The sequence below is a fragment of the Macaca fascicularis genome, chromosome 15 (genome assembly GCF_037993035.2).
Source record: "Macaca fascicularis isolate 582-1 chromosome 15, T2T-MFA8v1.1".
Classification (NCBI taxonomy): domain Eukaryota; kingdom Metazoa; phylum Chordata; class Mammalia; order Primates; family Cercopithecidae; genus Macaca; species Macaca fascicularis.
The window spans coordinates 121134044-121146807 of NC_088389.1; the positions used below are offsets into that span (position 1 = coordinate 121134044).

The 12764-nt window shown below is 48.3% G+C and overlaps 1 protein-coding gene across 16 annotated transcripts in view; it reads left to right on the plus strand.

Annotated features, from left to right (window-relative positions):
* Nucleotides 1-12764, plus strand: part of SYK (spleen associated tyrosine kinase) — a 128304-nt gene that overhangs the window by 33748 nt on the left and 81792 nt on the right. For all 16 annotated transcript variants that reach the window (XR_012424875.1, XR_012424874.1, XR_012424872.1 and 13 more), the window contains 2 exons: nucleotides 8073-8530; nucleotides 9655-9815. Coding sequence is in view for 12 of the 16 variants with exons in the window: in XM_074017831.1 (XP_073873932.1) it covers nucleotides 8114-8530; nucleotides 9655-9815 (578 nt within the window). In the remaining 4 variants the exon portion in view is untranslated. The remainder of the gene's footprint in view (nucleotides 1-8072; nucleotides 8531-9654; nucleotides 9816-12764) is intronic.

Here is a 12764-nt window from a genome sequence, read left to right on the forward strand (position 1 = left end):
AAAGTTTGGATACCACTGGGCTAGAGCAACAGAAGGGGCACATCAGATTTGTGTCCACAACAGCTAACACAGTGGTTTCCAGGCAGGGGTAAGTTACCCTTACGGAACACTTGGCAATATCTGGAGATGATGTTTGGCTGTCATGATTGGGGAATGGGGTGGGGAGAGGCCAGGGATGCTGCTTAACAGTCTGTACTGGACAAGACAGTCCCCGACCCTACACACATAACAGAGAAAGATCCAGTCCAAATGTCAGGAGTGCCAAGGTTGAGTAACCCCGAGCAAATATGATGAATGGTGCCAGATGGAAATGGGTGGAACCATCATAAGGAGTGGGAGCAGGATAAAGGCAACTGTCTTAATCTGTAAATCGAGGGTGGGGGATGTGTTTTGACCACATGCTTTTAAGGGAAGCTTTTCATTGTCCAGAAGCCCAGCGGGGATCCTGGATGGCTGGGGCCGCCCACAGCTGCATTTGTGGACAGCTGGACACGGGCTCAGGAGATCTTGGCAGCATCACTGGGGTCGGTGCACTTTTAAGAGGGGCTTGGGTGATGTGAAATTGTTTGGACAAAATGAGCAGGACAGTGAGAGGTCTTGAAATAATGTCAAGGCAGGAAGAATGCATTGCCTTGGAGTGACTGCCAAGAGCGAGCATTTGCAGGTTGTTTGGGGGAAGCAGAACTGGCTGTGTTCTGTTTGTCCTGTGGGCAGGAGGAAGATGGGAAATGGAGGAGGAGAGATGGGGAAGGAGAGATGGGGAATCAGATAAGAAAGTGTTTTCCGGCTGGGCACCGTGGCTCACGCCTGGAATCCCAGCACTTTGGGAGGCCAAGGTGGGCGGATCACAAGGTCAGGAGATCGAGACCATCCTGGCTAACACAGTGAAACCCCGTCTCTACTAAAAATACAAAAAATTAGCCAGGCGAGGTGGTGGCGCCTGTAGTCCCAGCTACTCGGGAGGCTGAGGCAGGAGAATGGCGTGAACCCAGGAGGCAGAGCTTGCAGTGAGCTGAGATCCAGCCACTGCACTCCAGCCTGGGCGACAGAGCGAGACTCTGTCTCAAAAAAAAAAAAAAGAAAGAAAGAAAGTGTTTTCCAACAGAAGCATCAGGCACACATTGGAGTGAGTTCCCTTCCCTGAAGAGGCCAGGAGCTCATGCAGGAACCAAGCTCCATCTGAGGCAGCCACAGGGCGGGGGCATCTAGAAGATTAGTTTCCAGGGCTCTCTGACTCTGGCCCTGTTAGCCTCCATCTGGACACACAGCAATTGCATGTTTAGCATTTTTGTTACAAAAGCAACATACAGTTGACCCTTGAACATTACAGGTTTGAACTGTGTGGGTTCACTTATGTGCTGATTGTTTCTTCAGTAAAAATATTGGAAAATTTTTTGGAGGTTTTTGACAATTTTAAAAATCTTGCAGTTTAACTCCATAGCCCAGAAATATAAAAACTGTTAAGAAAAAGTTAAGTGTATATTGAATGCACAAAATATATGTAGTCTATTTTTTCATCTACTACCATAACATATATACAAATCTATTATTAAAATTAAAATCTATCAAACCTTACACACAAACACTTATAGGCCATATATGGTGACATTCACAGTCAAGGAAAAGGTAAATGAATATAAAGATGCAGTATTAAATCATAACTGCATAAAATTAACTGCAGTACACACTGTACTGCTGTAATCATTTCATAGCCACTTCCTGTTGCTATTGTGATGAGCTCGAGAGTTGCAAGTGCCTGCTTAAATCACTGTATGGTGCTCATCATCTCTGCATGAGCAGTTCATCTCTCCAGTAAATTGCATATTGCAGTAAAAAGTGATCTTTAATAAGTGATCTCTTGCAGTTCTCAAGTATTTTTCATCATGTCTAGTGCAATACCGTACAACTTGAATAACGCCATGGGTCCCCTATGAAGGGTCACAGTGAGGCTGGAAGTGCTCCCAAGAAATCATGACATTATAAGAAAAAGCTGAATTGCTTGATGAGGCTTGCAGATGGAGGACTGTAGCCACAGTTGCCTGCCATTCCAGACAGATGAGTCGTCTTGTAAACAGATGACAATAAATGTATGGCACTGATATACAGTACAGTATTGTAAATATATATCCTATTCCTTATGATTTTCTTAATGACATTTTTTTCTCTAGCTTACATCACTATAAGAATATCGTATATGATACATATAACATGCAAAATATGTGTTAATCAATTATTTATGTTACAGGTAAGCCTTCTGGTCAACAGTAGACTATTAGTTAAGTTTTGGGGGAGTCAAAAGTTATACAGGAATTTTTACCACATGGGGGGGTGGTCAGCATCCCCACATTGTTCAAGGGTCAGTTGTATATTCCTTGTGGAAACCCTAAAAAGCAAAGAGCAGCATGTTTCCACTGAGCAGGGTTTTGCCAGCCTCTGGTTAAACCCTGAAGCCTGAGCAAGGCAGTGAAATCTCCAGACCTTTGGTGCTCACATTTTAGGGCAAGGGCAGTTTTGTGTTATTGCTACAAAGGTAATAGATGCTTTTGAGAAGTTAACTATGTGTGGGGGTGGCCGAGGTAGGCCGAAGCAGCACCTGAGACTGGATCATCATGATGCAGCTCTTTGAGTACAGGCCTGAGAAGGAGGAAGCCAAGCAGGAGGCAAGAGAGACCTCCACCCGGAGGCAGAAGCACAGTGTGGTGGAGATAGTGAGCAAGGTGAGGCTGCAGGTCTCGGGCCTGTTCAAGGAGAGCCTTGTGGAAGAGGGATGAAGATTTGCGATGTGATGGAGAGGTCCCTTGGGAGCCTCACTCCACCTTCAGGGGTAGGGAATGGTCAGCAAGGAAAGGAAGGACCAGGTGAGACTTCCATCACCTGAGAGATGGTGGTGGCTTTCATAAGGACAGCATCAGGGGCTATAGGGACACACGATGGCTTGGGAATAAATTTTAAAGAAAAGCTACTGAGAGGACCCTGGAGACCAGCTCATCTAACCTGCTTCGAGATTCTCCATCCCTGTGACTGCATCAGATGGAGCTCAGCTCCTGCGCAAGCTCATGGCTTCCCTGCATCAGTGTGAGTGGCCGATGCTTCTGGTAGAAAGCACGTTCCTTTCTGACTTGGTGAGAGGGGAGACTCCTGAAAGCCGCTAGGGTCTCATCCTCAGCAACTGTGGTGCTCGGTGTCACTTCCTCAATTAGGAGACACTGAGGAAGGAATAGGTTTGCTGAGGGAGTGACGTGAGGAGTCAAAAGCCTCATCTGGAGTATGTGGAGGTCAACTTGTCTGCTACACATCCAAGGGGGGATGTCAGATAAGCAGATATGCAGATCAGGAGCTCAGTGAAGAGAAACAAATACCCGTTAACCAACAAATATTTTTGATGAGTTCTCCTGCACCGGGAGCTGTTCCAGGCATGGTGATATGGCAGTGAACAAGGTCATCCTATTCTCGCCTCCAGAGCTGGCCGTCTGGTGGGAAGAATAAGACAATACTCAAACTCAACAGTGAATCATGATTTAGAGGACTGCTGCCTTATGGAGATATGCTGCGGAGAAAAATTAGGCAGGGAAGGGAGGTATGCGGCCCAGGACATTACAAAAGATTATTTCATGTCAAAAAACACCTTTCTACTACTAAGTGCACATTTAACTTGTGTCACAAAAAAGGTCTTAAAAGAGCAAGGGATTTGCAGTGTTTTCAGCTCACCTGACACCTGAAAACCCTCCTTGCTGAACCGCTACCTGCCCAGGTGTGCATTGACGTGCCAGACCCAGCAGGCTGAGGGGTACAGGTGGAGTTAAGGAGGAGCTAAGGGGCCTGGTTTGTTTCGCAGTTTTGTGCTTTGGAATGAAGTAGTTTCACATGTGGAAAAAAAATAACTGGGAATGTTGAATTAAGAAAAACTGGGGAGCAAGTTCTAAACACTATTGAGAAGAAGATGATCCCTGGGAATGCTAAAGAGAATTTGAGCGGTGGGCTGTTCCTGCAGTCAGAGTTAAGCATTGTGAGTTGGCAGAAGCATCAGGCGGGAAGGGCTGAGTCTGTGTGTGCAGGAGGAATGCATACAAGGGGAAGTCGCAGGCTCTGTCCCTGTCTCAGTTGGTGGGAGTGGCAGAGATGCCACAGCTGTGGACAAGACTACGGCTGGGTGAAAAGTGAGACTCTCTGGATTTGCCATACTGACTGAGAGCTGATATCTGAAAAGTGGAGCTGAGAAGAGCAGCCTGGGCCACTGTGGGCAGTGGCTGGAATGGAGATGGCCAACTCCTGCCAAGGTGGCCTGAGAAAGAGGAGGTTGGAGACCAGGACAAGGCCCCGGGTGGGTGCCGGTGGGTGCCAGTCCTGAGAAGGTAGGCACAGGAACACCATGGACACTGTTTATTCCCCCAAGTAAATAGCCCAAAAATGTGCCATAAGCTGTCCTTGCAGTGAAGCAGTGATTCTGCCCAAACCATCACCACCAACACACCCAGGTCAACTCCAGCACAGGAAGTCACATGGCCAGAAAAGGGCCATCAGCCACATCGGTGCTGACACAGTGTAGCACATTCTTCTGCCGCCTGCTTGGGAATGTACCTGCAATGCACCATCAGAGCCACACAGTGTCCCTGGCATGTTCCTGGAGGCTGCTCTGGGTCTGCAGATGCTCCCCAAGACCTGGCCACAGCCTGTCTCACTTCCTTTCCATTCACTTCTATATGGGATTCATGCCGAAGTGCCAGCACCCATGTAATGATTAGTGACAAGCCAATGAATTTTTAAAATAGTAGCTATGTTAAGATTTATGTAAGTTAAAAAGTATTTGCTCACATTTTATTTAAAATTTTGTTCCTACAAAATTACTCTCAGTTGGAGCTGATGGTGCAGTCTGCTGTTCTGCAACTACATAAAAAGTAACCTGGGCCCTGCAGAGGGGACACAAGCATCAGGGCCAGGTACACAGCAACAGGGGTATTTGAGCTGGGTCTGCAAGGATGACCTAGATGGCCAGGAGGAAGAGCTGTGTGCGTCAGCAGAAAGCACATGTGGTGAGGACAAGAAGGGGGAGCCACAGCATCCCAGTGCTGTCCAGTGTGGTCTGTGGACTGGGCATGTTGGAAGAGGCAGGGAGGGCTGATGTGTGCTTTGAGGGAGGACCAGGCAGCTGGAGAGGGAGGCATCAGGAAGCTGGAGGACAGAAGGTGAGGGGTGAAGGGCAGCAGTGGAAAGGACAGGGTTAAGCCAGGCAGGGGTCATGGATACGGGCAGTAAGGAGCATGTACCAGGGGCACTTGGAAAATGAACCTTAGAGAATGCAAGGCCTGCGGAGGACTCCTGGGTTCCTGGCTGGGGCACTGCCTGGGCAGGGAAGGCAGAGAAGATGGAGAGCCTGGTCTCAGATGATGTGAGAACCTGGCATCCGCATCATCAGGATTGCAGGAACAGCAGCGTCCCAGTCCCTGGGTGTATCAGAGCACCCAGGCCACGTGGAAGTGTGAGACCTGCTGGGCTGCAGGGGAAACAATGGATATGGGGTTGGAGGCCTGAGAAGACCCACTGCAGGAAAAGGGAGGAGCACGGGAAAGGCAGGCTGGGGGCAGTGACTGACCTTCAACCAAAGCATTGTAGAAAGGGGAAAGCAGTCGAAAGAGAAGTATTTCTTCCAAGAGACTCGTCAGCACACTGTGTTTCCAGAGGCGTCTTTCTGTTAACAGCATTCTTAGACTCCAAAGTAATGTAGATACACTTTAAAAAACAAAAACACCTTGCTAAGAGATGAAATTGTAGAAATTTGTTGGGCAAAGAAAAGTCATTGATAGTCAACTGCTGTGAGAGGCAAGCCAGGAAATGATGATGAATACCCTCAAATTATAATAAAACCCATGCCTCATTAGGGGCTCGCCCAGGAGTACTGACTTGAGGATACCATCTGGGGAGAACTCTGTTGCGTGTGTCAGGCTGACGCTCTTACTTTTTGTAGCCCCTCATAGGATAGTGCATGTTGAGAAGAAGCCACTTCACATCATCGTGGTGCAGGGTCTGTGGTGTGGTGTGCTTCATGTGTGTGTTTTGTGTGTGTAGTGTGTACTATGGTGTGTGTGGCATGCATGTAGTTTGTGTGTGGTGTGTGTGCAGTGTGTGTGATGTGTATAGTGTGCATGTAGTGGTGTGGTGTGGTTTGTGTGTGTTTTCTGTGTGTAGTGTGTATGTAGTGTTTTGTGTGTTGCATGTAGTGTGTTGTGTGTAGTGTGTATGTAGTTTGTATGTGGTGTGTGTGCAGTGTGTAGTGTGTGTAGTGTGTTACATGTGAAATGTGTGTGTAGTGTGTTGTGTGCAGTATGTGTGTAGTTTGTGTGTGGCATGTGTGCAGTGTGTGTGAGATATGTGTAATGTGTTGTGTGTGTAGTGTGTATGTAGTTTGTGTGTGGTATGTGTGCAGTGTGTGCTTTGTGTGTGTAGTGTGTATGTAGTTTGTGGTATGTGTGCAGTGTGTGGTGTGTGTAGTATGTAGTTTGTGTGTGTGTGGTGTGTGTGATGTGTGTAGTGTGCATGTAGTTGTGTGGTGTGTTTTGTGTGTGTTTTGTATGTGTAGTGTGTAGTGTAGCATGTGTTGTGTATATTATGGTGTGTGGTGTGTATGTAGTTTGTGATATGTGTGTAGTATGTGTGATGTGTGTAGTGTGTAGTGTGTGGTGTGCATGTAGTTTGTGTGTGTTGTGTGTGGTGTGTATGTAATTTGTGTGTGTTGTGTGTGCAGTGTGTGATGTGTGTGGTGTATGTGATATGTGTATTGTGCATGTAGTGGTGTGTGTTTTGTGTATGCTTTGTGTGTGTAGTGTGTATGTAGTGTAGTGTGTGATGTGTGTAGTGTGTTTTGTGTGTGTGGTGTGTGTGCAGTGTGTGTGTTTGGTGTGTGTGATGCGTATAGTGTGCGTGTAGGGCATGGTGTGTGTGTAGTGCAGGTGTGGTATGTGTTCGTAGTGTGTGTGGCGTGCATGTGGTATGCATGTGGTATAGGGGGTGTGTGTGTGTGTGTGTGGACCATGAGGGGCATGCACTTTGTTCCCTGGATGAATGGATGGAGTCATCTAGATAATTTTCCATTCATGACAAGCCCCTTTTGGTTAAAATGTGCCTTGTTGGATACTTTTGGGGCTGGCAATATGTATCCTTCTCATTTACAACTATGATTGAGAGGAAATACTCTCCCTGTTAAATATGCATTGGCTGCCTTCCTTTTGCTTCTGAAATGTATTTATTTGCTGCAAGCAGTGTCTCTCCTATGTCAGATGTCCTCGTGGCCTGGGAACAGGCACTATCTCTTTAACACGAGCCCTGCAGATGGGAAGTGGAGTTGCCCAGGAAGTGGTCTGGAGAAGTGGGGAGAGGACAGCCTATGGGCCCCAGGCCTCGGGAGCTGGGAGGGTGTCACTCTTCATGTCTCAGGCAGTGGCTTGTTGCTGTCATAGCCCTGGGCTGAAGGTGGGAAGGCCTTGTGGTGACCACAAGTCACAGTTCCGTGTGGGCCCTCAACGTGGCCTCACTTCACCTCTGGGGCTCAGCACCAGCGTGTGACTGACTGCTCCAGGCAGAGTCTGGCAGCCCAGGTGGGTGAGGCGGTGGTAGCGTCCTCCTTGGGCGCTGTGATGAGGAGCAGGGCTTCTCTAACATTGTCTGGACTCAGCAGGAGCAGGTGGTTTGTGCTCATGTAGACTCTTCCTCCTGTGTGCGCGCTGGGACCCTTAGGGTCAGCCCGAAAGTCCTGTTTTGCAATAGCCCTTCTGTTTGCTTCTCTTTGTGGCATGTTTATTTTTAGAATTCTTTGTCCTTCCCCACCCCGCCGACAAAAAATAATTATTTAATTTGGTCACTTCCATCAAATACTCTGATTTTAGCTTAGTTAGAAGGCATGCTGGAAACTGTAATGATGTGAACAGAAAGACAACTGTGTGTTGGGAGGGCCAAAGAGGGAAGTGTCTGCTCAGAGCTGGAAGGGTTTGTCTCCGCTTTGAAAGAGTTTGAGTGGTTTTAGCAAATGTTCCCTGCCACGTGGGTTCCTCACCAAAGTTCTCTGTCTCTGTCTTGCCCAGGTGGACACCTGCGTAGGCGTGTGCCCTCCGGCCTCTGAAGCATGGCCAGCAGCGGCATGGCTGACAACGCCAACCACCTGCCCTTCTTTTTCGGCAACATCACCCGGGAGGAGGCAGAAGATTACCTGGTCCAGGGGGGCATGAGCGATGGGCTCTATTTGCTGCGCCAGAGCCGCAACTACCTGGGCGGCTTCGCCCTGTCCGTGGCGCACGGGAGGAAGGCACACCACTACACCATCGAGCGGGAGCTGAACGGCACCTACGCCATCGCCGGCGGCAGGACCCACGCCAGCCCCGCCGACCTCTGCCACTACCACTCGCAGGAGTCTGATGGCCTGGTCTGCCTCCTCAAGAAGCCCTTCAACCGGCCGCAGGGGGTGCAGCCCAAGACTGGGCCCTTTGAGGACTTGAAGGAAAACCTCATCAGGGAATATGTGAAGCAGACATGGAACCTGCAGGTACGCCACAGCTGGTCCCGCTCCCTGGACCCAGGGGGCCCTGTGACCCCACACAGACTTCCTGGCTACATGCAACACCTATGCCTATGTACCCTGTGTGCCCCAATAACACACCCACCTCCTGAAGCATCAACTTTGGCCAAAAAGTGCCTCTCTCTAATACGAGTCTTTCCCCTTTCACAGCCACAGCTGAGAGGGTGGGCCCCTTTGTGCCAGCAATGTGAGTTTCTCCACCACAGGGAACCACCGTTACCCAGTGCATGGAGGGCCTTTTCAGAGAGGCATTGATAGGTGTTGATTGGTTTCTATTTATCTGACAAGGTCCTACTAGACACACTGATAGGCACTTGATTTTATGGCTTCCTAATATCTCTTGCAGAACTTTCTGTGTCAACACTCATGAAGCTGCATCACCTGTTCTTTGGCTATCTGGTGTCACCTGCTATGCACCGTAATTTATTTAATTAGTACCTATTGATAAACACATTTGCTGTTTATGAATAAACACTGCTAACAACATTGCTTTAGACCTATCGTATACTATGCTCATATGCAATGTCTGCAGGATAAACTTTGAAAGGGTTGGGATTGCCACAGCAAAGGATATGTATGGTTTTGTGTGTGTGTGTGTGTGTGTGTGTGTTTTGAGACAGAGTCTTGCTCTGTCACCCAGGCTGGAGTGCAGTGGCATGATCTCAGCTCAATGCAACCTCTGCCTCCCAGGTTCAAGCGATTCTCCTGCCTCAGCCTCTCAAGTAGCTGGGATTACAGGCATGTGCCACCACACCTGGCTAATTTTTATATTTTTAGTAGAGATGGAGTTTCACCGTGCTGGCCAGGCTGGTCTCGAACTCCTGACCTCAAGTGATCCACCCACCTTGGCCTCCCAAAATGCTGGCATTACAAGTGTGAACCACCGTGCCCAGCCATTCTTTTTATTTATACACTTGAAAGTACTTAAGTAATGTGTGAAGATCTTTCCGGTTTTATTTACTGAATGAATGAGTGAATAAGGTTTGATCCTGTTTTACCATGCCAGGACTCGAGACAGACTGGAAATGCCTTCTGCATCATTTTCATTTTTCCTCGGTGTGGTTTACTCTGCTCTGCTCTCCACGTGGCAGGGTCAGGCTCTGGAGCAGGCCATCATCAGCCAGAAGCCTCAGCTGGAGAAGCTGATCGCCACCACAGCCCATGAAAAAATGCCTTGGTTCCATGGAAAAATCTCTCGAGAAGAGTCGGAGCAAATTGTCCTGATAGGATCAAAGACAAACGGAAAGTTCCTGTGAGTATTGTGCCTTCCCCCTCACCTCCTGCCACCAGGCCTGTGGGGACAATTGGGAATAATTCAGCTTCCCTGTGACTGGCCTCACATGACCCTGGGAAGAGGCCATACATTGTCGTTTGACAACATGCATGCTGGCCTGTCCTAAAGACATTTCTAACTAAAGCTATCACCTGTGACCCAGTGTTTATTTTGCCCAGTCTAACTCTAAAATGAACACTCTTTTTGGGCACCGAGGGACATAACGTTTAAAGAAAATGTGATTCAGCCCCATATTCTCCTTTTAATGGCAAATTATAGGATGCATAGCAAATTCTGTGGTTATCCAACTGAAATTAAAATACTGCAGTTTTTTTCACTCAAACTACCCCCTTGATCTCAGACTTTACTTCTATTTTTACATGAAACAAGATGCTAACACGAAAGATGTTCAGGAAAGTTTCCTGGGAGTAGCGTCCATGAGTGGTGAGTGCGGGTTTGTGGGCTTCAGCCTTAGGCCCACAATCATTAGAGGGTCTGTCTGAATCCTGGGTTCTGTTTGTTATCCTCAGTGGTTCAATGTAAATCTAAATTGTAGAAGGTTCTGAGATACAGGCCAACGTGGTCAGTCAGTTGTCCAGAGAAGGTAAAGAACTGTCTTTGGGAGATGTCAACCTTGTTCCTTCGAGGGTACCTGGTCAAGGTGGTTCAGCAGGGCGGTTGTCTCTGGGGGAAATGATCCCCTGGTCACCTCTCAGTGTCCTAACAGAGGTGCTTACCTTGGAAGCATAACCAGAACCAGCGATGCAGCCTCATGGTTTGGCAATTGGCGAATCCCCAGCTGACTTTGTAAACTTTTCCTGGATTTAGAAGTGTTTTCTCTGCATGTCCATCTAGTCAAAGGAATTTCCTCAGACTTGACTGTCATACCTTGTATTTCAAAAATGATCTTAGCTGAGTGCAGTGGCACGCACCTGTAGTCCCAGCTACTCCTGGCAAGAGGATCACTTGATCCTCACTGTGATCTCACTATGGTTTGAGGCTGGTTTGAGACCACCCTGGGCAACATAGTGAGACCCTGTCTCAAAAGAAGGAAAAAAGAAGAGAAAAGAAATTGACCACAATACTATTTTAAAAAAAAAAGAAGAAGGAAGAGTGGCCCAGGTTGCTACACGGTGGTGCCTACAGCCATGGTCTCTATTGGGATGCAGCCCCACGCAGCAGCAGAACGCTGTGGGGAGGGAAGATATTGCCCCTCACTGGAGGCACCTATGGCTGTTTTTGCTGAGGTTTGGCCTCTTACCATCTTCTCAGCAATAATTTCCACCATGAATGTCATGGAGCCATGCACATAGCATCTTGGCATGTGAAGTCAGCCCAAAATAGCATAATCCGCATGATGAGGTTGGCCAGCTTCCTGCTGGTTAAGAAGCCTGCTCATAGCCTCTTCAGCCACGAAGCCATTTCTTTATTCAGAGTTGTCTGTTCCTGAAAACAGTAGTTGCACCCTTCATGGCCATGACTTCTGCTCTCTCCTTCCTTTCCAGGGGATGTGTATAAAACCCATGCAGAAGGCTGGGAGGTAAAGCTCTTATTTGCCGAACATAGCTTGTTCTCTATCTGCCCTGTGCAGACTGACATCTCATGTGTCCTCACAGCACATGCACCTGACACTGGGGCTTATGGTTTACTCAAGAGAGTCTCAAACTTGCTGTGCTTCCTATTCAGCTGGAGTCAGAGCTAACCAGGCATGGGCCTGTGGGAAAGGAGTCTGGGCTTCTGCATTTTCACCAAGCGCCCCCTCCTTAGCTGTCCTCTTCTCCTGGGTTCCTGTTCTACCTTATATTGCAGTTGCCCAGTTATCACCCCATAATCGCCAACCTCCCAGATAATAGCTTCCAAGGCTTTCTCCCTTGTGTTGTCCACAGCTCAGTCCCCCACCTTCCTGTGCTCCCTTCACACCTGCAGGGCTCACCTGTCGACTGGCGGTGCATAGCACCCCATGCCCAGGCCTGGCATCAGGCAGGGTATTAGTGAGAGCGAAGAGTAGAGCTAAACCTGAGCAGCAAGACCTAGCTTCAGAACCCATGTCCCCATGATGGTTGAAGAACCTTAGGCCAAGGGGAACTTTCCCCAGGCTCTGCTCCTCTGGGTCTGTGACCGTCTTGAGGATTCAGTGAAAACGCACACCATGTACACAGCACAGTACATGTGGTCATCACCGGTGTAGCTTTTCTTCTCTCTTCAATGCTCTTTCTCCATCATGAGGACCAGGAAAGTCTCCTTGTCAGGGTATCTTACGGTGTTTTTAACAGAGAAAATGTGAGGAAATATCCTGGAAGGCTTTACCACCTGGCAATTTCACCTCGTGGCAACCTTTCATCTCCTACAGAACCTGGCTGGGGTTCTTAGCTATTGCCGAGTGTGTAAACCTTCCTTGTTGCAGTGTAGGGGGTGTGTTATCCTGTGAGTGTTTGAATATGGTTGTGTATGCTTGTGGAGAGCATGGAGAATTTACCACTGGACTGAATACAGTCCAAATCTACCATGCTTCCAGCATGAGGCAGAGTGTGCATCCCTGAATGCAATGTCTCCCAAGTCCAGGTTGCCTAGATGTTGGTCCAGATTCTTTAATCTTTGGAAGTGTTTCTTTGTGTGTTTCTTTCATGGGAAATAGAGCTAAAAGCCTCCAGGGAACTCTTGTGAACCATCACCAGATGCTGTGGCTGCCCTTTCGGTGTGAGTGCGTCAGCTCCTGATCCACTGCGGGAGTCTGTCCTTTACTCCCCTGTGGGGTCAGGCCAACGCTGCAGGAAGTCCCAGACCTGGTTTTGAATCATCCAAATCTGCCCTACTTGCAGACAGTTTTATAAAAGTCTATTATTTGCAACGAATAGCCACAGCACAAGGTCTTTGGAGTGAGAACTAGATTCCAGTCACTGCTGGATGTCCTCACTGAGCCAGCGGCTG